Genomic DNA, 24,518 nt, shown 5'->3' with positions numbered 1-24,518 from the left:
GCTGTCAGAGAAGTTGATGTTAAATGTTTTCTATTTACAAATGACAATTACACACTAAAGTACTGTGGTGACAGTTTAGCTCATTTTGGAATGATAAGGTATATTTCTTTCTCCCCCTGCCCCTCCCCCCCATATTAGATCTTTTTACACAGTGACCAATATTTACAGTAGCAACCAGTGACGCTGTGTGCCCCAATTTTATTGTGCCCAACTGGAGACTCCTTAATGAGCCCTAACTTTCAGAGGTGGGTGTTTCTACAAGTCAAGCCCATTTAAGGCATCTCAAGTTGGGAACCCAAATCTCAGGCCACCCAAAATCTCTAGCCACTCTTGAAAACGTAATCCATTAGCTGCCACTAAAAAAATAACTTCCCAGGGATGTGTTGTACGTCATGGTTCTGCTGGGCTAGAGAGCTCATACAACAAAGCCTTTCTAAAAATACTTCTCAGCCGAGCTACGCAGAGACTCCAGGATCCACAAGTGCTTTGCAGACATTAATTGACTGGGCCTCACAATACTTCCTGCACACTACAATTTACTATCTCATTTAGAGATGTGCAAACTGAGGCACAGAGAGGCTAACTCTGAGCAAATGTGTAAGCAAGCCAGGCAGTGCTTAATTTCTGCCAGGGCTTGCAAGGGTTTGCCAGGGCTGAATCCCGGCACCTCTAGGCTTGGCATTTGATAGCCAGGGCACCTCTGGGCTTGCAGCGTCAGTTATGAAAGTAAAAATATTGCTTGAGGCCCGGCACCTCTTTCATTACAAATTAAGCAGTGAAGCCAGGTATAGAACCCGGGAGTCCTGGGGCACTTCCTGTTGTTGCTAGATGACACTGTCTTCCATTGAGACTCTTCTAAAGCGTGGCTCCTGCTCTCGTGTTCCTCCACCTTCTGCTAAAAACAAGATCAGAGAAAGTAAACCAAGACCAAATAAAACCAACAGCCCTAAGGGCTAGCAGAGCCACCACCTGCCTCCTCCCACAATCCTGCTTTGTTAGGGTGTGTGGACCACCTGCAGTCTCGCTCCCCCAGCAGAATCGAATCAGGATTTTCCACAGCATGGTCAAGTGCCCTAGTCACTGGGCTACAAGTGAGACCCAACTTCCTTTGTGGATTTGGACCTATGTCCGTCTGGTGACTGCTGCGCTAAGTCTTCACAGCGGAGTTAACTCAGCGGGTCTACACTCCAAGTTACTCCTCTCGAGTGAGAGTGGCCACACCGTGAAATAGCACTCTATCTGCTGTGTCCGCATTGGCACTGCACTCACCCGTGGTGCGGTGCTAAGTCTTCCAGGGACACATCCCATAGTTCTTTGTGCCCCTGTGTACTGAGCCACTCTGGGAATTCCTTCCCCGTGAATTCTGGGAGAACTTGTCTGTCCTCTCTGGATATGAGGGGGATTGTGGGATGGCATTAGAGGACTAGCAGCATTGAAGTGGCGATAGCTTGCCTCTACATGAGAGGGTGGTTGTGTTAGCAGCTGACAAGCTGCACTCAGTAGGACTTGAGTTACGGAAGACAAGCCCTAAGAGGTGAAAAGCAATAGCGTTATAAGGTCTAAGTAGTACTAAGGTTCCACTTAAGCCCAATTTTAGAGAGTTTAAGTGGTGCATAGGCCTCTGCACCGAGGTGAAGTTTGCCCAGAGAGCCTAGTATCACAGCTTCATAGAGATTAAAGCCAGATCATCCAGTCTGACCTGTTGCACATCATAGGCCACCTCAACACCAAGTCCAACAACTGCAATTAGATCAAAGCATTACAGCCTGTAGGAAACTAAACTGTGACATGCTACAGACAGAGAACAGGAGGGACTGAGGTGCACCAATGTCCGAGATGCCTGCAAAGGCAGAGAAATGAGAATTAAGTTAGACATGATCCAGGTTATAAAGGGGAGGTGTGTACCTTGTGCACACACGATATTTCTCCTGCACACGGAGTCAGGAATACGTCCAGATGCTTCGTGCCAATGTTTTCAGCCACCCCAGGATGGACAGAATGGGCGTACCACTCCATAGACACTGATGCTGATTTTAATTGACACAATAATTCCTTTGTGCTTTAATTACGTCCTCTATCTGTCATTTGAGCTCCAGCTTTCTTCTCCATTGGGAAACCCCTATAATGCTTAACTGGATGAACATGCTTTACTTTCACCTCTGTTTATTTTACTATGGAACACTTCCCAGTAAGACTGTCATGCATGGTTTACTATCCCCATCTAATCTGGAGTTTGTTTAAGCAAGTTTTATTATAAATAGACCATTTGTATAAATCATTGCAAACTAAACAGATTTGTTTTGATATCAGGTATTAACTGAAGGGCGCTTCACAGACTTTTCTCTAAGTGCTGGATTTTACAGCTGTTTTTATAATAATTGCAACCTTGAGAGGAAAGCATCTCTTTTTATAGATGCAGTTTGGGAACTAGGGAGTCATGGTGTGTTAGTGGCAAAATGATATATGTAGGTTTCTTTATGAATAATATGGCACTCAAGAGGAGATTAGGAAAGGAAGAACTAGGTCAGGGAGAATTAGACTGTCATGGAGACATTCTTAAGGTTTACATTAGTTAACTTAATTTCCCCACATCCCTACAGGCCAGAGGACCTGTTTTACCGTCCATCACTGGATAGGAAATAGCACAAGGAAAACTATTCTCATGCTGTCTCCCACCTGGCCAAAATGAGGAAGCCAAGTGAAAGGAGTGATGTAGGTCATATTATGTGATAACATTCTTCCCATTCCCCTCGTATCTCAGGAGGACATTAAGCAAAAGCTACTAGAAGGTCCAGAAGGGATCATCTCAAACAAGAAATCACATACACGCATACTGGAAGGGAAAATATCAGGAAACCTACCAGGAGAGCATACAAGAAACCCAAAACAACTATTCTAAAAACTTGACGACAGCCAGTCAACAGAAAAAAACAAAAAGTGGAACCAACTACAACAACTCCACAGCCCATGGCACACCACCTTCGGGAGAAACCAGGGTGCCAGGACCCACCAGGTGGTCACTACACGACACACTAACATCATCAATTTACCAAGACTACCCCTCACTGGAGCTGAATATCTGTACTCTCCCAGGGTCTGGACTTCTGCCCTACCACAGAACCCAACACCATACTGACTTGTGGAGAACTGAAAAATTCTTTTGCTGACTCTGCCTCAAAGAATCTTTTCAGGACAATGACGAGACCACCCACAACTACCACATCCCCACCAACAGTCATACGGAAAAGGTGTCATCAGACTGGATACCCCACAGTGGACAAAACCACACTCTTGAAACATTACATTGATTGCTTCAGGAAAATAATTGACTGTGAAATTGTTAACAAATGTAACATCCATCACAATCTCATTGCCACCAAGAGGACACTTATACAGTCCCTGAAATCAAACCACCAGATAGTGATCAAAGCAACAGATAAGCGAGTGCGGGGGGGGGCACAATAGTTTTCAACTGTGATGACTATGCCAGCAAGGCCAACTGACAACTCTTTGACAGCACCTATATAAAGAACTCAAAGAAGACCACACACCACAATTCACCCAGGAATTTAAGGATATCATGAAATCATTCCCCAGCCAACTCCAAGAGAAACTCAACAACCTCATCCCCCACGAACCCACCTCGGGGACCTTCTACATCTTTCCCAAGATATGCAAACAAGGGAACCCAGGCAGACCCATCATATCTGGCAATGGCACTGTAAGTGAAGGAATATCAGGACTCATGGAAACCATCCTCAAACCACTCACCACACAAAGGGCCAATTTCATCTGGGACTCAACCAACTTCCTCCAGAAACTCTGCAACATTAACAACTTCTCTCAGAACACCACCCTTTCCACCTTGGATATCACCTCCCTATACATCAAAATCCCTCACAAAGGCAGCATTGCTGCCTGCCTCAAATATCTACAAGACAATGGACAACACTCAGATACCCACCACAAACACATCACCAAAGTCATCCATTTGATCCTCACCCATAACAATTCTATATTCAACAATGAACACTTTTTTCAAACCATCGGAACAGCCATAGGTACCAGGCTGGCTCCCCAGTATGCCATTCTATTAATCGGCCATCTCAAGGAAGCATTTCTGGACAAATGCACCATGAAACTAGTGATATACCTGAGCTACATCGATAATATGTTCATGCTCTGGACAGATGAGCTAAATTCCCTCACAGATTTCCACCACAACTGCAACAGTCACCACCCATCCATTCAAACTCTCTCTAAAACACTCCCACACCTGCATCAACTTCCTGGACACCACAATCAGCTTCAGAAATGGACCCCTCCAGACAACTATGTACAAGAAACCCACAGATCACCACATTTACCTTCACAGATCCGGTAACCACCACAGACATACTAGGAAATCTGTTATCTACAGCCAGACACTCAGCTACCACAAAGTATGCTCTGAGGAGAAAGTCCAGGATGTACACCTTAATACCACCTTTACAAAACTAGGACGCTCCACCAGAAAGATAGATTGCATCATGAAACAGGCCACCCAAATGCCCAGATAGAACCTGCTTCAATACAGGAAAAAAACAACCCTTCAACCGCACACATCTGGTTGTCACCTACCATCCCATACAGGGAATCATTAAATAACTACAACCCATTGTGACATTCTATACCTTGGGGGATTGTGCTATAACCCCCATATTCCTCATTTTCATATAATCATGATCTTAGGTATAAAGCAAGCCTTCTAAGATATCGGGGAAAGGGTATGATCTGCTGAAAGTCATTTCTCTATCCACAGATGTGCATCATTAATGCATATGAGGTTATGAGAATTGTGTCGTATGGTTGTCACTAAAACATGCTGTAAATTGGGGGAATCAGCCAGATATTAGCTCCCCAGAGGCAACAGTAAGGAAAGTAACCAGTGTCGGGGCAGGATGTCAAACAACCCATCAACAAAATGAAAAAGTGAGCTGTAGCTCACAAAAGCTTATGCTCAAATAAATTGGTTAGTCTCTAAGGTGCCACTAGTACTCCTTTTCTTTTTGCAAATACAGACTAACATGGCTGCTACTCTGAAACCCATCAACAGTCATTGTCCAGCAAGGGAGCTACAATGCAATGACTCACCTGCATGAGGCCCCACCAGGGGAATTGCTCAGCTTTGCCTGGAGAGACTCAGAAATGCCCCCCAGACATGCCTGGACTTGTGCTCCCCTAGCACATAGACTGAGAGTATAAAACAGACAGAGTGGACACATACTGAGCCCTTTTCCTGCCCCCACCTATGCTGCAAGCAACCAAGACACTAAGAAGAAGACAAGACTCCAACACAGGAGGCTGGCCCATGTTTAAGGAACAAACCTGTATATTAAGGACTGCAATATCCAGTGGAGTGAGAAAAACTGCTTAATCTAGTTGCTGCCTAGTCTCACAGGTTTGAGAGTTTAGACTGCGTGCTTTTCTTTTCTTTTCTTTTGGTAACCACTCCAGCTTCTTATGCTTTGACTTATAATCACTTAAAATCTATCTTTATAGTTAATAAAGCTGTTTGTTTATTCTACCTGAAGCAGTGTGTTTGGTTTGAAGCATGTCAGACACTCTCCTTGAGATAACAAGCCTGGTACATATAAATTTCTTTGTTAAATTGACGAACTCATATAAGCTTGCAGTGTCCAGCAGGCATAATTGGACACTGCAAGATGGAGGTTCCTAGGGTTGTGTCTGGGACTGGAGATATTGGCTAGTGTCATTCAGTTGCAAGTAGCTGGGAGCAGCTTACATGCCAGAGGCTGTGTGTGAACAGTCCAGGAGAGGGGGTTCTCACAGCAGGTTAAGGCTGGCTCCTAGAGTCAAGGATTGGAGTGATCTAGCAGATCATCGGTCCATACAACACCAGAAAGGAACGTCAAACCCATATCAATGGGGACACCAAACTGAAAGAAATCTTTCCCAACCTCCCCACTTCTGCCTTTCAAACAACCCCCGATCTCACCAAGTCCATCATCAGAAGCAAGCTCCCCACAAACCAGGACACACCAACTCAAAGCAGCATCAAACCCTGCTAGAACAACAGATGCAAAATCTGAAGACATATCTCTATTGCTACAATGATCAATACACCCTCACAACACACCTTTCAAGATCCATGAGTCCTACACACGCCTAGCACAACATTTGGTGTACCTATCCAGTGCACTAAATCCCCCAATAAAAACTATGTGGGTGAAACCAGACAATCACTACATTCTTGAATGAATTCACACAGAAAAATAATAAAAGACAAAAATACCCTGTCACCTGTGGGCAAACACTTTTCACAACATAATCACTGCATAACTGACCCTCAGTCCTTGTCCTCAAAGGAAACTTGCACAAATACCTTCAAAAGGCAAGCTTAAATTCATATCCTTGCTAGACACTGAAAAACATGATCTTAATAAAGACACTGGATTTATGGCTTTTTACAACAATCTGTAAACTACTAACCCCTGCCCTCTTTTGGCCTATGACTGCAGAGGTGTTAACGAGCTACTTCACCTTGACTGGTCTCTTAGACTATGTGCTAACTACTTATGCTAAACAATCTGTTCCACCTTGTGTTTAGCTGTGACACTCTGAATACCTTTCCAGGCCAGAAGAAGAGCTCTGTGTATCTCAAAAGCTTGTTTCTTTCACCAGCAGAAGTTGGTCCAATAAAAGATATTACCTCACCCCTCTAGTCTTGCTAAGCAGCCACTAAGCAGACATTTTTATATCAGCAAGTGTGGACAACGTGCATCCAAGAGTTTTAAAAGAGTTAGCTGAGGAGCTTGCTGGACCATGAATGATGATTTTTCAATATGTCTTGAAGCACTGGGAAAATTTCACAAGCCTGGAAGAAAGCTTATGTTGTGCCAATATTTAAAAAGGGTACACAGGCTGACCCACGTAATTATAGGCCTGTTTGACATCAATTCTGGACAAGATAATGGAGCGGCTTATATGAGATGTAATATACGGGAATAAAGAATTAAACTAATTGGATGTATTTTCTGTGATTAGATTACAAGTTTGGTTGATAAAGGTACTAATGTTGATGTAATAGACTTCTGTAAGGCATTTGACTTGGTACTGCATGACATTTTGTTTAGAAAACTAGAAAGCTGTAAAGTTAACATGGCACACATTAAAAAGGATTAAAAGCTGGTTACGTGGCATTGTAAATGGGGAAACGTCAATGAGCAGGTGTGTTTTCAGTGATCTTCTTCAAGGATCAGTTCCTGGCCACACATTAGTTAACCTTTTTATTAATGACCTGGAGGAAAAAATAAAATTATCCCTGATGAAGTTTGCAGATGACACATAAATTGGAGGGTGGCAAAGAATGAAGAGGACAGGTCACTGAATCTGGATCACTTGGTAAGATGGGCACAAGCAAACAGTATGTGTTTTACCATGGTTAATAGAAAAATGTATACCTCTAGGAACAAAGAATGCAGGCCGTACTTACAGGATGGAGGATTGATCCTGAGAAGCAGTGACTCTGAAAAAGATTTGGGAGGGGGATCATGGCGGATAATCAGCTGAACATGAGCCCCCACTATGACACTGTGGCCAAAAGAGCTTGTAGCCCAGTGGGCTAGCTTGCCTTTATTATATTTACTGCTCTGCATTATATTCAGCAGTAACGCAAGAAACCTACAGGTCTGTATTCTGTAAGACATTAGCTTCATAGAATATCAGGGTTGGAAGGGACCTCAGGAGGTCATCTAATCCAACCCCCTGCTCAAAGCAGGACCAATCCCCAACTAAATCATCCCAGCCAGGGCTTTCTCAAGCCTGACTTTAAAAACTTCTAAGGAAGGAGATTCCACCACCTCCCTAGGTAACGCATTCCAGTGCTTCACCACCCTCCTAGTGAAATCCTAATATCCAACCTAAACCTCCCCCACTGCAATTTGAGACCATTACTCCTCATTCCGTCATCTGCTACCACTGAGAACAGTCTAGATCCATCCTCTTTGGAACCCCCTTTCAGGTAGTTGAAAGCAGCTATCAAATCCCCTCTCATTCTTCTCTTATGCAGACTAAACAATCCCAGTTCCCTCAGCCTCTCCTCATAAATCATGTGTTCCAGTCCCCTAATCATTTTTGTTGCCCTCCGCTGGGTGCTTTCCAATTTTTGCACATCCTTTTTGTAGTGTGGGGCCCAAAACTGGACACAGTACTCCAGATGAGGCCTCACAAATGTCAAATAGAGGGGAACGATTACGTCCCTCCATCTGCAAATGCCCCTACTTATACAGCCCAAAATGCCTTTAGCCTTCTTGGCAACAAAGGCACACTGTTGACTCATATCCAGTTTCTCGTCCACTGTAACCCCTAAGTCCTTTTCTGCAGAACTGCTACCCATTCGATCCCTAGTCTGTCGTGGTGAATGGGATTCTTCCGTCCTAAGTTGAACCTCATCAGATTTCTTTTGGCCCAATCCTCTAATTTGTCTAGTCCCTCTGTATCCCATCCCTACCCTCCAGTGTATCTACCACTCCTCCCAGTTTAGTGTCATCTGCAAACTTGCTGAGGGTGCAATCCACACCATCCTCCAGATCATTTATGAAGATATTGAACAAAACCGGCCAGCTTTCTATCCACCTTATAGTCCATTCATCCAGCCCATAGTTCTTTAACTTGCTGGCAAGGATACTGTGAGAGACCGTGTCAAAAGCTCTGCTATGATTCAATATCAGGCCCTGATATGATTCTATATCTATCATTCTACATCAGGCCCTGATCCTCAAAGGTGTTTAGGCACCTAACTCCCACTGATGGTGCTTAAATACCTGTGAGTATTTGGACCTCTGCTTACAGCCTCCTCTTCCCTCTATGTCTGTTCTTCTCCCTCCCGCAACACCCTGTGCCTCTCCCTCCCCTCCCCTGACACCCTGTGTCACTCCCGCCTCCACCCAACTCCCCTCCCCCCGACACCCTGTGCCTCTCCCTCCCCTCCCCAGCTCCCCTTGAGTAGGCCCATTGAGTTCAGTGGGATTGCCTGTAGGGGAAGATGCTATTCTCTATCAGCAAAAGTGGATGGGAACCTGGGAGGCAGTGAGCATGAGATGGTCGAGTTCAGGATCCTGATACAGGGAAGAAAGGAGAGCAGCAGAATACGGACCCTGGACTTCAGAAAAGCAGACTTTGATTCCCTCCGGGAACTGATGGGCAGGATCCCCTGGGAGAATAGCACGAGGGGGAAAGGAATCCAGGAGAGCTGGCTGTATTTTAAAGAATCCTTATTGAGGTTACAAGGACAAACCATCCCGATGTGTAGAAAGAATAGTAAATATGGCAGGCGACCAGCTTGGCTTAACAGTGAAATCCTTGCTGATCTTAAACACAGAAAAGGAGCTTACAAGAAGTGGAAGATTGGACAAATGACCAGGGAGGAGTATAAAAATATTGCTCAGGTATGCAGGAGTGAAATCAGGAAGGCCAAATCACACCTGGAGTTGCAGCTAGCAAGAGATGTTAAGAGTAACAAGAAGGGTTTCTTCAGGTATGTTGGCAACAAGAAGAAAGTCAAGGAAAGTGTGGGCCCCTTACTGAATGAGGGAGGCAACCTAGTGACAGAGGGTGTGGAAAAAACTAATGTACTCAATGCTTTTTTTGCCTCTGTCTTCATGACCAAGGTCATGTACTCGAAGGGGGATCAGAGCTGGGCAGTGGGTTGCGGCGCAGGAGGAGGTCAGGGATGCAGGCTCCAGGCTGCGTTTACCTCAGGCAGCTCCTGGAAGCAGCAGTGCGTCGCCCCTCCGGATCCTACGCAGAGGAGAGGCCAGGCAGCATGGTGAGCTGCCCTGTCCACAGGCGCTGTCCCCGCAGCTCCCATTGGCCACTGCAGAGCTGGGCGCTTGGGGCGGGGGCAGCACACGGAGCCCCTTGGCTGCCCCTACATGCAGAAGCTGGAGGGGGACATGCCACTGCTTCCGGGAGCCGTGCAGAGCCAAGGCAGGCAGGTAGCCTTCCTTAGCCCCTCTGTGCCACTGACTGGACTTTTAAAGGCTCGGTCAGCAGTGCTGACCGGAACCACCAGGGTCCATTTTTAACCGGGCGTTCTGGTAAAAAAAAACAGACACCTGGCAACCCTATGGGAGAGGCACAGGGTGTTGGGGGAGGGGAGTTGGGTGGAGGCGGGAGAGACACAGGGTGTTGGGGGGAGAGGAGTAGGGTGGAGGCGGGAGAGACACAGGGTGTTGGGGGAGGGGAGGGAGAGGCACAGGGTGTTGGGGGGAGGGGAGGGAGAGGCACAGGGCATAGAGGGAAGAGGAGGTTGTAAGCAGTATTGTAATGATTCAGTGCCCTTGCAAGACAAGACAGTTGGTAAATGACTGGAATTTAGTATATAGACCAAAACAGGGCTACTTTGGGCTCACTGGGTGCCTGACCTGAAACCCTAGGGTGTGAACTCTGCCCCTCTAGGAATGGGAGGTATGGGAGAAGTGATAAAAGACAGGGGGACCATTGCAATGATTTCACAGGAGGAAGGAGGAGAATGGGCTTGAGGCAAGGGAAGAGAGGGAGACGGAGGATGAGGGAGGGGGTGTTTGTGAAGTGAGGGGTGGGGTGGGGTAGGAGAGGGCAGGATGAGGGGTTTGTGGGACAAGGAAGCAGTGTTTGGGGAGGGTGGGTTGAGCTTTACAGTGGTAGGAGGGAACTTACACTGTTCGAGGTCTTCAATGGGCTAGTGGTATTTCAAGAGAGAGTCTTTGTTGCCTGTCTAATGACTCCTTCAATGGCAGAGTGTCTCCAGTGGGGGTCACATTGCCTGAAGCTGAGGTGAGTGGCACATGTCCTTCATCCCTTCAGCTCTGCATCTGGCAGAGCCCCCCCAGATCCATCCAGATCTTGGCGCATCCCCAGGCTTTGGGGAAAGGACTGACCCCCTTTTCCTTTCCCTCCTTCCAAGCCTTCCCTGAGGTTTCCTCAGAGTTCTGCATGGCAGAAAACCTCAGTAACGTATCTGACTTCCTCAGGGGCATGAGAACAGAACTAGGCAAGAGACACATAAAAATCACTGCACACAACACACTAACTCCTCTCCCACCCTCCGGCTGCTGGCAAACCCAGAGCTCTAAGAGAGTCAAACATCCAGCCGGTTAAGGGTATCGCACCTTGGTTTAGGAAGCTAGATGTCACCTTGTTGCTACCTGTGGAGCCATGCTTCCCCATTTAGCTGCACCTGCATTCTTGGGATTTCTTTTTATAACAGGGGAATGCATTTTCTCATTTATTTCCCTCTCCCCTAGCACTGCAGGTTGCATTGTTCCCCCTTGTAGTGCTGTGCTTGTCAAGGCCAACTATAGCCCTGAACTGTTGTCAGCTAAAATGCCTAGGTGCAAAATGTCAATGCTGTTCAGTATGACACATTGTCTCCAGCTGGTATCAACAGCCACTTACAGAATGACCCTTTTATATAAATATATGAATTGTAGCAATGTGCCTCCATTGGGCCACACTTGCAGCTATTTTACATTGCAGTAGTCACTGCGCATCCTGATAAAGAAACAGTATGATTGCTACCCTTTTATCTTCCAGGGAAAATAGTTTTGTTCAATACCACTGATGGCCTCACTGGCTTTAATTATTTTTTCATGCTATTATGCAGCCTTTGAGATATGCTTGCTTCAGAATTTGAAATGCTAACTACTTAAGCAGTATTGTAATGATTCAGACTGCAAGCCAAGACAGTAGTTAAATGACTGAAATTTAGGATATAGCTCTGAAAACTGGGCTAGTTTGGGCTCAGTGAGTGCTTGACGTGAACCCCTAGGTAGTGAACTCTGTCCCTTCACTGAACAAAACTGTGACTGAAACAGAATGATCAAGCATTATGGGAAGTCACATGCTGAAAACCTTTCTATAATGCTAGAATACGAAAGACTATATTTTAATTCTAAGGTACTACGGTTTTACTTTGATCTAGTTGATTTCACTCAAAAGGGGTAAATCTCATTAGCTGAACTGGAGCAGCCAATATATTTTACATATTTTAATGTCTTCACAGAGAAATGCTGGTTGGTATTGAAGCCAGTGATTATGACTGATAATTAGGCAGCAAAAAAAAAAAAAGGCCAATTAATAACGCCAGGTGGGCCAACATTTTGTGGACGCTGATGTTCATAAACCATCCAAAATTTAGACAAATAAGTGTAAGAGCATATGCAGAAATACGTTTGCTCGAAAATGCACGTACTATGCAATATATGTGCACTAAGAAGTAAAAGCAATACATTTGGGAAGAATTTTTGAGATCTGTCATGTGGCAAGCATGTGGGACAAGGTAAGGGTTATTATAGCCCCATGATGCCTGCGCAATCGCCCTTTCGTCTCAGGGTAGTGTAGCCTAGGGGCCAAAGTCAATGTGGCTGCCCTCTCTCAGGGCTGTGTGGTCCAATGGCCAGTGTCAAATATAGCTGCCCTTTCTCTGCAGGTGGCCAGAGTTGATAAGGCTGCCCTCTTTCCGAGGGCTGTGTGGCCTAGTGGCCAATCAGGGTCGACGAAGTAGGGGGACCTGGGCCCTCCCTACTTCACCAGGTCCCAGCCCAGGGCCTTGTCAGTGGCAAGTGTGCTCACCACTAAGTCCCTGGGGATCTGACCGAAACACACTGACTTAATGCCTGGTTCTATAATTGGTCCACTGTCTAGTTCCCCTGGGCCACTTCCTACTGCATCTCCGGGTTCTTTGGCCTGTGCCGCTGCCAGTGGCTCTGACCTCTCTCGGGTGTCTACAGGTACCTGGATATCCACTGGTGTCTCCTAGCCTTTGGCTCCTGTGGTCTGGGGCTTCAGCAGCTCCCTGCAATGTATGTCCTACCTCCTTGGTGGTCAGTCTGAACTGAGCCCAGCTGTTCCCTTTTATACTTGGTTTGCAGCCGGAGCATGCCCAGCAGGGCCGGGTGGGTGTGGCCTCCTCGGCCCATAAGGTGGAGTTAACCCCTGCAGGATCAGTGAGGGGCAAGCATGCCCTGTCACAAGGCCAAACAAAAATGCTACTTACCTGGAATCTCTTCTCACTTTGACAGATGAATGTTCAGCTAGTGCTGACTTGACTTCTGGGTTTATTTGTTTTTATAGTTTCTCATATGAGAAGGGAGTTGGATCCTGGATGCAAAACACTACTAGGACCAAGATTTTCACAAATGGGTACCCAGAAGTAGGCTTCTATGGCCACATTTCAGCACCTAAATAAGTGGCCTGTTTTTTTTCCAGATGCACACCCAGCAGCTCCCTTTGAAGCCAATGGGAGCTGCTGGGGGCTCAGCACTTTTGAAAATCAGCCCATTTAAGTGCCTCAGTGTGGACTTAGAAGCCTAACTTTAGGCACCGAGTCTTGAGATTCTTCACCTAGATGACTCAGAACAGCTAAGTGTTCAACACTTTGACCCAGCTTCCACTTTGTTTTTTATCACACACATCCAAAGGAACTCCAGTGGAGTTATTCTAGATTTACACTAGTGTCACTGAAAGGTGATTGTTTTTCCTGTCTAGTTTTATTTATTTTTTCAATTCCTAGGAAAGAGTACACATGACTCACGCCATATGTCAGCAGTCTTCATGGCCAGCATTTCCAATGGCATAGGTTAGGACCCCATGCAGTCACATGTCCTAGACAATCTTCCCTCTGGGAAGCAGTGCCTTTTTGTCATCAGTGAGTCTACCGAAATGGACAGGAAGACCAATGGCAGTAAAGGTAGTATTGAAGCTGACAGAAGTGGTTAATAAGCTAGATCTACTATTAAATAGAAGAGAGGGAGGGAACACGAGAAAGGAAGTGATATAATTCTCTGATAACTTGCTGTCTTAAGCAAAGAAGAGGGAGAGCCCCGCAATAAATCACTTGTGATGTGGAACCAATGAAAATAAATGTATTTTTTTTAGAAAGAGAATACAGGTGTTGTCTAGAATCAGACTGGGGAGGCAACTGGAAACCTGAGAAGCTGCATGTTTGGCTCACACAGAAAACTGAATGATGATCCTTCAAACCATTGGTCATTCAGGAAGTCCTTACTTACTTCAGTATCTCATTGACATCAATGGCATTGCATACATGCATATGGTTTTGCAGATTGGGCCACAAATCTTATGAAGAATAATGCCAGGATTCTGTCCAACCAGGCTGGAAAGCTTGATGCTACCAAATGCTCCAAAACTCAAAGGAAGTCTTTTGATCCAGCAAGGTGTATTGAGGATTGTATTGGAATTGCAAGTTATCACTTTAAGAGCAGGGATTCCTGGTCCCTCACGCAGACTAAGGGACGTTGTAGTGAAGGGTACATTCAGTGGCAGTCTAGAAACAGCCAGGCTAACACAAGGTGTAGTGACTTGGGCTCTCTGCCTTAGGGAGCAGCCTGCTTTGTCTCTCTCTGTGTTTTGCTGACTGAGTATTTTAATTCTGAATTCTAAGAATATAAGCAGTGTTCTGGTGCAACCTTCCAACAAGAGTACTTGATGTTTTAATCTAACTTCTCTCTGTGTATAGCATGAACATAACAAAGGTGAATTCCCAGGTAAAGCTGACTGTAGACTAAGCTACCTGGATGGCTAGGTACAGGACATTGTTGTGGGTTCCTAAAACGCTGCTGTCCTCTTGCTGATGTTCACTAAATGAAATGTCTCTTTAGCACTCAGGAGGTATTGGGAGTGCTGCTTTAGTGAATCCATAATTCCTTCCATCTGCAAGCATCAAGATAAGAATTGATATAGCGATTCTCCATTTGATAAATATTTTATTGATTTCTTTCATTTTTATCCTGTTTAATTATAGGACAGTCATTAGAAAATCAGAAATAAGCATTCTAATAAGTCACTGGGTCATCCTCTTTAACAGTACTGAAGTATTAATTGAGCTTTCCATCTTTGGCAGGGTAAAAGGGGAACATGAGGGAATTACAGGCCAGTATGTTTAATTTCTATGCCCAGTCAATTGCTAGAGCAATTAGCAAAGCAGACATTTTGAAATTATTTAGAGCAAAAAGAGATAACCGGTAACATGGGAAGAAGGGGAAATTACCAGGGGAAAGAGGAGGATGTATAAGAAGATATTAAGGACCTGTAGGAGCAAAGGCAGTAAAAGGGAACAAGGACGTGTACAGGTACATGAGAGGCTGTGGAGATGACTAAACAAAATGTAGTTGTGTATTTAACAGGCAGGAAGAGCAAACAACAGATGTCAGGGAGACAGATGAAATGGCTCATAGCTACTTTGCTGCAGACTTCACTTAAGAAGCAACTCACAGCTTAATGCAATCGTAGTTAATGAGGAAACAGAGAGGTTACCAGGCAGCAAATAGGCTAAAGACGAACTACTGGAAAATATTCAGCTCATCAGACAGCCAGTGAAGTTCAGCCTAGAGTGCTAAAGCGCCCAACAGAATGAATATGGAAACACTGGCTCTCATAGGGGAGAGATGAGGTCCACAGAAGGCTGGAAAAGGGAAAACACGGAGCCTTTTTTTGAGAGAGAGAGAGAGAGAGAGAGGAAGCACAGAACGAGTGAACTGCACTCATTTCTGCTTAGCATCTGTCATAAATATAAAGGGAAGGGTAAACCCCTTTGAAATCCCTCCTGGCCAGGGGAAAGCTCCTCTCACCTGTAAAGGGTTAAGAAGCTAAAGGTAACCTCACTGGCACCTGACCAAAATGACCAATGAGGAGACAAGATACTTTCAAAAGCTGGGAGGAGGGATAGAAACAAAGGGTCTGTGTGTCTGTCTATATGCTGGTTTCTGCCAGGAATGGAGTCTTAGAACTTTTAGTAAGTAATCTAGCTAGGTATGTGTTAGATTATGATTTCTTTAAATGGCTGAGAAAAGAATTGTGCTGAATAGAATAACTATTTCTGTCTGTGTATCTTTTTTGTAACTTAAGGTTTTGCCTAGAGGGGTTCTCTATGTTTTTTAATCTAATTACCCTGTAAGATATTTACCATCCTGATTTTACAGGGGGGATTTCTTTATTTCTATTTACTTCTATTTTTATTAAAAGTCTTCTTGTAAGAAAACTGAATGCTTTTTTCATTGATCTCAGATCCAAGGGTTTGGGTCTGTGGTCACCTATGCAAATTGGTGAGGCTTTTTATCCAACATTTCCCAGGAAAGGGGGGGTGCAAGTGTTGGGAGGATTGTTCATTGTTCTTAAGATCCAAGGGTCTGGGTCTGTAGTCACCTAGGCAAATTGGTGAGGCTTTTTACCAAACCTTGTCCAGGAAGTGGGGTGCAAGGTTTAGGGAAGTATTTTGGAGGGAAAGACGCATCCAAACAGCTCTTCCCCAATAACCAGTATTAGTTTGGTGGTGGTAGCGGCAAGGACAAAGGGTGGAATATTTTGTACCTTGGGGAAGTTTTGACCTAAGCTGGTAAAAGTAAGCTTAGGAGGTTTTTCATGCAGGTCCCCACATCTGTACCCTAGAGTTCAGAGTGGGGGAGGAACCTTGACAGCATCAATACTCAGTACACTTCTAGCACAATTAGAGCCTAATCCAACACCCACAGGTGCAACTGAGTCATTCCATTGAAGGCAGCGCTGCGGTATTGGGTCCTTAACACAGAAGTCGCATTGTAAGCATCCATGGGACAAGAAGGTGACGTAATCGATGAAATGGGTTTGCCAATAACAAATTATGGTGATTTAACCTGAATTATTTTTCTTCGCTAGGATAATAAGCTGAATGGATCAAGGAAATGCAGTGGGCCTAGTATATCATTATGACATTTCATTTAGTTCCTTGAGGCATTCTCTTAGGGAAACTACAGAAACACAGATTAGCTAGATCGCTTGTAATATGGATACAAAAACAGGTCAGAGATTAGATATTCAGTATCTGAATCTAAAGCTATTCAGCATACAGGCTTCACTAATTAACTTATGTGGAACCACTTTACCTTTGTCCTTATAAGAATCTCATTTGGTAAGTTTCAGATCATTTCTGCAGGCAATCAAGTCCATACTTTATATACTGCAAGTCTCCAAAAGAAAGCAGTATGGGTTTGCATAGCTGGGGATAGTCTGACCTGTATAAAAGGAGATTCAGTAAGGACCAAGATGATGGAGTAATCAAAGGCACAAATACAGAGCTGAGAACACATGTTGGGAAGTTGAACCCCAAAGGATGGTCTGGGGAATTTGAATGCAAACTGATTGGTTCAGCAGTGTGACATTGTCCCATACATACCCTACTCAGTACTGGCTAGGACTCCATTGGGATTCAGTTGTGGACATCCCCAACCTAAAAAGAGACAATTGGAGAAGCCAAAAGCTGGTAGGATGATGACCTCTGGGAACAGATGAAGTGAGCGCAGCATACTCAGGCCCAAGGAAGAACGTGCCTTTCATCAGTCCGCACTGTAGTAGCACAGGCATGTCACTGAAGAGTTATTGGGTTTCAAAGAGAGTCCCATTAGATATCCTTGGCCAAAGGGGCAAGGACAGTGCATCATAGATCTTTCTGGACATGGGGAAAATTTCTCATTGTTCTCAATAATGGTGTTGGACTCTTTTGAAAATCAGATCTAACTGATCCATTATCAGTAAAACTAACAAGGAGGGTGCACTGGTCTAGTGGTTATGGCACAGGACTCCTGAATCTGCCGTTGACATGCTTTGAACTTGGGAAGGTCACAACTTTCAGTGCATCAGTTTCCTGAGGGAATGCTGAATTCCTGAACATATGTAAAGTGTTTGGAGTTCATTGGGGAAAGGTTTTATGTAAGTGTCAATATTTGTATAAAATTTTTGACACATAAAGAACTGTGTGTGAATTCAACTAAGAATTCACTATGGTCACTAGGCTTCATTTAATTTACGTTTCTTTGTTACCCATTTAAAAATCTCAGCATCTGATAAGTGTTTCCACAGTACAGGCTCTGAGAGCACACAGTTATTTCCTAGTCCAACCATATGGGAATGCTGTGTGGCAACACGTGTTGGCAGTCGCAACCCTATAATAATTTCACAATGGAGCGTGGAAACTGGAAGGGAAAAGCTAACAGCAGTTTTCTTTTTAGCTGCTTACCTCCTTTTTACAAGTATATCTCCATACAGAACATGCATTTGGGACCTGTATTCCCTGCTACAGTGGGACCTCCCTTTATGGAGGGGGAATCCTTCAAATGTCTAGGCTCACCACAGATTTCATTGCCCACTTTATTACGGTAAGAGCATCCAACATGTGGAACAAATAGCACTGTGAGAGTTGAGCAAATAATTGTGGGGTTTTTTTTGTTTGGGTGGGGCAGGACACAAAATCTGGGAAAAGAATTTAAAAATTCAAACTGAAATTGAATTTTTGGGGGTTTTCTCACCAAAATGAAAAACAAAACATATTTTTTGTTTTAGATCAAATAAAATGTTTTGTTTAACCCAAAAACATTTTTTGCTTCATGTTTGGATTTTTTTTAACCATTTTTCTTTGATAAATAAATGTAGCTAAATTTCAAAACAAAATATCATTTTGAAACATGGTCAAAATGAACCACTTTGACTTTAAAAAAATCTTTCTTTTTTGGCTGAAACTATTCACTTAATTCAATTTAATTCACTCGATTCGTGATTAGTTTCAGTGGCTCCAAAATGCATTTTTCAGCCACTTTACTATTTGCTAAAAATAATTCACCGAGCCCTAGTCCCTCACTTTTTTCTCCCCAGAGAACTCATGTGCATGGACTCCAGCAGAAAGAAGCTGGGCCACTATTCTCCTGCTGCAAAGGTGGTGGAAAGCAGGGTGCTAGAGTCCTTATCCCATCCCATTTTATTTAAAATGAAGATTTGAGTTCGGTGCTGGCTCATAAAGCCTTATCTTGTTAATTCTCTCAGGCTAGCCTCTAGTGTGCACTCACTTCTTTATAGCTGGCCATTGAATGTGATGGAAAGGGCCGTGAAACTGAAGGCACCAGCAACAATGTTCTTGGCACATTCTAGCCAGACAAAGTAATAAGCGCAGCAAGAATCAGCTACAGTCAAGGGACTTATTTTCCCCCTACTCCTAGAAGAGGGAAAAAACCCTAAGTTTTAATTGATGTGCCAGGATTATTATTATTAACGTGTAAGGGATTTGTTCAAAATTCCCATTAGTCTTTTGTTGGATCAATTGATGAATGGTCTGGTTGTTATCTCTTGATGCTCTCCCCAAAAGCTTTCTCCAGTGAAACCAATGGTGTTTCACAGCCATCGAAGTAGGTGAGATCTTTGTTGTAACCATTATACAAGGCCTTCAGAGCATGTTAACATCTTGCTGCATTTGGAAGCAGACATTTAGATTTTCTGCCACTGGGATCCAAATTAAATGCTGAAGTAAATGCCTCAAAGGTAAGTGGCGGGAGACAGGTTGAAAACAGCTTTATTACAGCCATCATTTACCCATGGAGTGTCCTGCTGCTGGTAACAACCTTTTCAGAGTTGTAGGGTAACATGCAGTTGATTACAACTGGCATATGACGATATTGAGTAATCTATATATGTGATGGGCAGCATAATGTTACTCTCTTGGCATTCCTTAGCTTTTCTCGCAGCCATAGAACTGCATATAATAATACATTACCCCCACTGGACACGGACGTGAAGAAAGCTAGTGTTACCACCACCACATATTGGATCACAGAGAGACAACATAAATGCTGCACAGCATGAGGACAAAAATCCTGTCTCTTCCACTCTGCTTAGCAGGGAAAGCTTATTTGTAGGGGGGGACTTCAATTAGACCAAGTAGCAGATCATCAAGCAAAGGCAGATTATCTTGTGTTGGGGAAATAATAGGCCTTTTAACTAGTGACTTGGCTTTTAAGAAGTATGTTGTCAGCCAGATCTGTAACTCAGTGATTTGAATGGGCCTATTCAGATTTACACCAGCTGAGGAGTTAGCCTGCATATCAATTGAGCATGATGGTTGCTTCGTGAGTTTTCTGTTTTCTTTTTTAAAAAGCTCTGTCAAAATATCAACCCTTTGCTTCCAGCTCATAATAACTGCACTGTCCTACTGCTTCATCTTTATGGAGTTTTTTTATTGAGGTTTTTAGCTTGGGTGTTTTACATGTGATTGTACAGAGCATTTAAGGAATAGACACAAAAAAGAATATACACAGAGGAAAAGGAAACCAAGCAAACTGCTAGTAGTTAAGAAAATGTTTTGTTGGCAAGTTTTTGGGTAAGAATATCACCAGCTGAAATGTGTACATGAATTATATGACTGATAAGTAGCAGGCACCTGTAACAGCTATTTCAGTTTGGAAACAGAAGGTTTCCAAATTAAAACTAACTTGGCTAGTCTACAATGTTTCCATGTTAAATAGAATATGTCTCCTAGGACAGCGTATACATATTGTTTCATTTATCATCCATATGTTCTTACGACTGGCCAAAAATGAATAGCTTCTATAGATACCTTTTCCTTCCTGTTTTCTGTCTCAGTCTCCAGTGGTGGAGAAACCCATAAGATTTTGTTACATAAAAGCAGGAAGTTCTGACTCTTGATTAGTTAAAGACATTCGCTTGGCAAGTCTGTAGATCCAGCTGTTTGCCTGACCAGAGATCAGCAGTTTGGAAGTAACGTTAACCAAGAAGACTGTATATATAAGTTAGTTTATATCGACTCATTCCAACTGAGTAGTGAAAACAATTATTCACTTCTGATGAACCAATTAGAAGGCAGATGCAAAGTTCCTTCTGATTGGCTCCTCCTCAGAGGTGACTTGATGGTTCTTTTTTCTGAACTTCAGTCATCGTTTCCTGGTTAGTGCAGATGTTTGAAAGAAAAGCCATTTCACTTTATTAACCCATGGCTATTGTGCAACATTTTCCAACCTTGAAATTTCTGAGGAGAATGCTCCGAATGTACATAACAACACACACACTGGGTTCACGTTTTGTTGACTGATCCTCAAACTGTTTATTGTTCCTCCTCAGGGGACTAAATTTCCATGGACGTCTGCAACTGGCACCAGGGGCTGTTCAGACACCAGTACCAAACCTTCAGCTGAATAGGGCAGCCCATTGGATGGCCTAGTACAGCTAGAGTGATGGTTACTGTTCAGACACCAGCGCTGCACTGCAAGGCATATGAGCTGCTTTGTACTGACTGAGGCCTCTGGGTTTGTAACTCAAACCCTCTGGGGACCATGTGGTCTCCCCTTTGTCACAGCACCACCTGGGACAAATCATGGGTCCTCCTCTTCCTTTTCAACAGGTGAATATTATCCACTGTACCCCTAGCTACTCCCCAAACACACACACATGCATCACCCATTCTCTCCCTGTCCACCCCCACAGAGCTGGCATCACAGAGCAATTGAGGGCGGTGAGGAGGAGATAATTACCTCCCTTGTTGCCAGGCTGTGGGAGGAAGTCAATGGCTTTGGAAGAGGTCTCAGATGTGTTTGAACCAGCCCTAACAGCTGTTTATTGTGGCATTGGCTCTGTCCAGACGCTTTGTGCAACATCTTCTGAGTTGTGTACATTACACGTGTTATTCTACACTTACGTTGTATTCTCACTTGGGTTTGGCTTCTAGCTGGCTAGCTACTTTCTGGTCTACAATTGGGTCGAAGACAAGATGAAGACTATAGATGCATGCTGCTCTATCGGGCTATATTGGAAAGAAGAACCAAATGAACGATGACAAGACATGCAGGGAAACAAATACTGTTTTAAACTCCTCAGCTGATATTGGTGGGAGGGAGGAAAAAGGGAGAGGAGGAGAATGGAAAGTAAAATATTTATAAAAGCTCTTGACAGTGTGCTTTTAATTTTTTTCTCTATCATTCCAGATTTTCCTTATCCTACAAATAAAATGTTATATACAGGGAGTGATGCTTGGGTCTGACAGCTTAGAAGAGCACCTTTCCTGACCATGCTAGGAAGCTGTTTTCAGTGATTTTTACCCTTTTCCATATGACACACAATTACACAAAGCCATTTGAGAGTACTGCCTCTGATTCCAATCCTGTAATGACTGCACCCCAGAGCTCCTGAGTAGGTCACAGGGATATCCACATGTGTAGTGACTACTGTATCAGAAGGCCTACAGTGTACTCAGAGTGCATCACATTTTGTCCAAATCTTTGGAGTGGAGCAGTTTTGAAATAGATAACCAGCTAGTGTCAATCAATGGGACCTACATTGATTTCAGCAGTGTTAGGCTGACATATATCAGCTAGGGATCTGGCTCACTGACTGCTGCGGGAGTTTGCAAAACTCTGGTTGTTTTGATCCCAGACCAACTGCTCCTACAGATGAAAATACTATAAACTGACCTAACTTCAATGACGTATTAGGAATGGTCAACAGCTTCCCTGATCACAGAGCTATTGTTAATTTTGTCTCTGCTGATCTCCACTTCAAAGACTCAAAACAACAGTACAGAGGAAATAAAACTGAGTGCTTCACAAAACAAGGGAAGATTATCTGATTTCAATTTTGTGCCACGGGATGTTCAGAATTCTACACCACAAAGAAGACCCCGAGACTGCATTACACTTCTATGCTTATTAATATCTCATAACATTTCATCCCTGCAATAGTCACTAACCAAAATCAGCATTAAGTGAGGTTAAATAGCTAAAAGCAAATATGAGCTTGCCCCCTTTTCAGTTATTTTTCACGGAGGAGGGACACTAGCAGTGATCGCAGTTCAAGCTTGTGTGCTCTTAGGGTCTCCATAGCCAGTTTTTAGTACGGTAAGATATCTTTTCAGTCCTGTTGCTTGTGGAAGTCTGCAGGGTCTTCTGTTTTGTGTATGCTGTTCTGCGCAGGTGTGTGTGATGCAAAAACACGGTTTGACTGCTACGTTAAGGATGCACTATTACAATTGCAAAGCTTGGCAGTTGCAATTCAGTTTCCAGTAACAGTACATAGCGGTGCTATTTTTACATAAGCATCTGTACATTACATTATTTAGGGCCAGATCCTGGCCCCCAGCCCTCCTGCTTTGGACAGTTTAGGCAGCCGCCTGGGGTTTGGCCTGGTGGCATAGGCCCAGCACAGTAAATTCTACACCTCTGCCCCTTCCTGGCTGCAGTTTAGGGGTGCTCTGACAGGAAGAGGGGATGGAGCCATACTACTGCTGCATACTGCTGATCCCCAGCTGCAGAAGAGACATTTAGAAGCCAGTGCTGCCGGATGCTTTTTAGAGACAGCCCTGACAGAGAGGAGGAGAACAGACAGTAAAATATTTATAAAAGCTCTTGACAGCCTCTTTTAATTTTTCCTCTAGAGTTCCAGATTTTCACAATCTCTCTAATGCAAACTGTCCCTGCAGCAGCCTTGATGCCGAACAGGCCGGACAGAGACAATCTGCAGTCAGCCTATAGACAGAAGGGCTTCATAAAACTGCTGAAATCTTAGTGAGTGCCAGCGAGCTGTCACTGCAATTACCTATAGCTTAGCTGGCAACATGCCCACACAAAGAAGTACGTGGAAGTCATTGCTGTCTACACATTGCTTCCCTATCAGAGAAGTTTGGTTGGGAGGGATGGGAAATGGGTGGAGTCTTGGTTCAGTCCTCTAGCATGCAGCCTAGTAGAAAATTACAGGGAGCAAAGGAAACACTGGATCTTTGCGTCACAGCACCTCCTAGGCTATTCCTGGGGAATGCAGCTTACCCACTGCCTGTTGCAAGGGCTGTCTAAAATCACAAAGTAGACATCATATCATGCTTTTCATTCTTCCTCCATTCCAGGCAAAGTAAGCACTCCAGGGAAGGATTGTGAACAAGATTTTTCCAAAAAGGATGTCTGAAGTTAGGCACCTAAATAAGAGGTCTAGTTTCCAAAAGGTGCAGAGCCATCAGCAGCACCACTGAATTCAGCTACCGTTGAAAATCAGGCCACTTATTCAGATACCTAAAAGTGGATTTAGGAACCTAACTTCAGACCAAAATTTTCAAAAAGTGGAAGCGTCCATCCATTTATCCATTTTTTGTTGAAGCCTGAGCCCCTCCTTTTTTTCCTCTTTAAGTGTGATCAAGATATTTTTAGGTGGGAAAGATGTATTTATTTTTTCATTTCCCTGTAAATCAAAAAGGCAGATGACATATTTCAGAGCCTTGGGGAACAAAATTCCTTCCAGTATAGGCAAAGCATACACATTTCAGCCCTCAAAGCTTTCTGTTTTGGAAAGTTCTGAGCATGTTAAAATATAAACGAATTTATAGCTGTAACTATAGCATTCACTGCTGCTGACTGTGTTGTCTCTCTCATAGGCATGCTTGTGTGCACACCCCGCCCTAAACACACACTTCAGTTATTCTTATCTGCTGTGCTTTCCAGATGTTTTTTGTTTTTGAAATATTCTGATAAGCTTTGACTTTCTCACTGCTACATGCAGAAAATTTCAGACTTCAAGGACTAAATTCATGAACTTCAGAGTTCAATTTTATGTACTGCAGATTATGCAGATGACATCAATACATTGTAGCTCAGTTAAAATCGGTACTCATTGACACAGTAGAATCCACTGTCTTGCAACTACAGGTCAGCATACAGTAGCCT

At 43.9% G+C, this 24,518-nt stretch overlaps 1 protein-coding gene across 2 annotated transcripts in view; it reads right to left on the bottom strand.

Moving 5' to 3' along the window:
• Positions 1–143: 143 nt before the first annotated feature.
• ADGRL3 (adhesion G protein-coupled receptor L3) overlaps positions 144–24,518 on the bottom strand; it is an 809,498-nt gene continuing 785,123 nt past the window's right edge. The window contains exon 24 of one of the 2 annotated variants that reach the window (XM_073340228.1): positions 144–895. In XM_073340228.1, coding sequence (XP_073196329.1) covers positions 825–895 — 71 coding nt within the window. In that variant the 3' untranslated portion in view covers positions 144–824. The remainder of the gene's footprint in view (positions 896–24,518) is intronic. The other variant, XM_073340229.1, reaches the window with a different exon arrangement.

Source organism: Lepidochelys kempii, chromosome 4 (assembly GCF_965140265.1).
Source record: "Lepidochelys kempii isolate rLepKem1 chromosome 4, rLepKem1.hap2, whole genome shotgun sequence".
NCBI classification, from domain to species: Eukaryota; Metazoa; Chordata; order Testudines; family Cheloniidae; genus Lepidochelys; species Lepidochelys kempii.
This window is presented reverse-complemented; position numbering and strand designations above follow the sequence as displayed.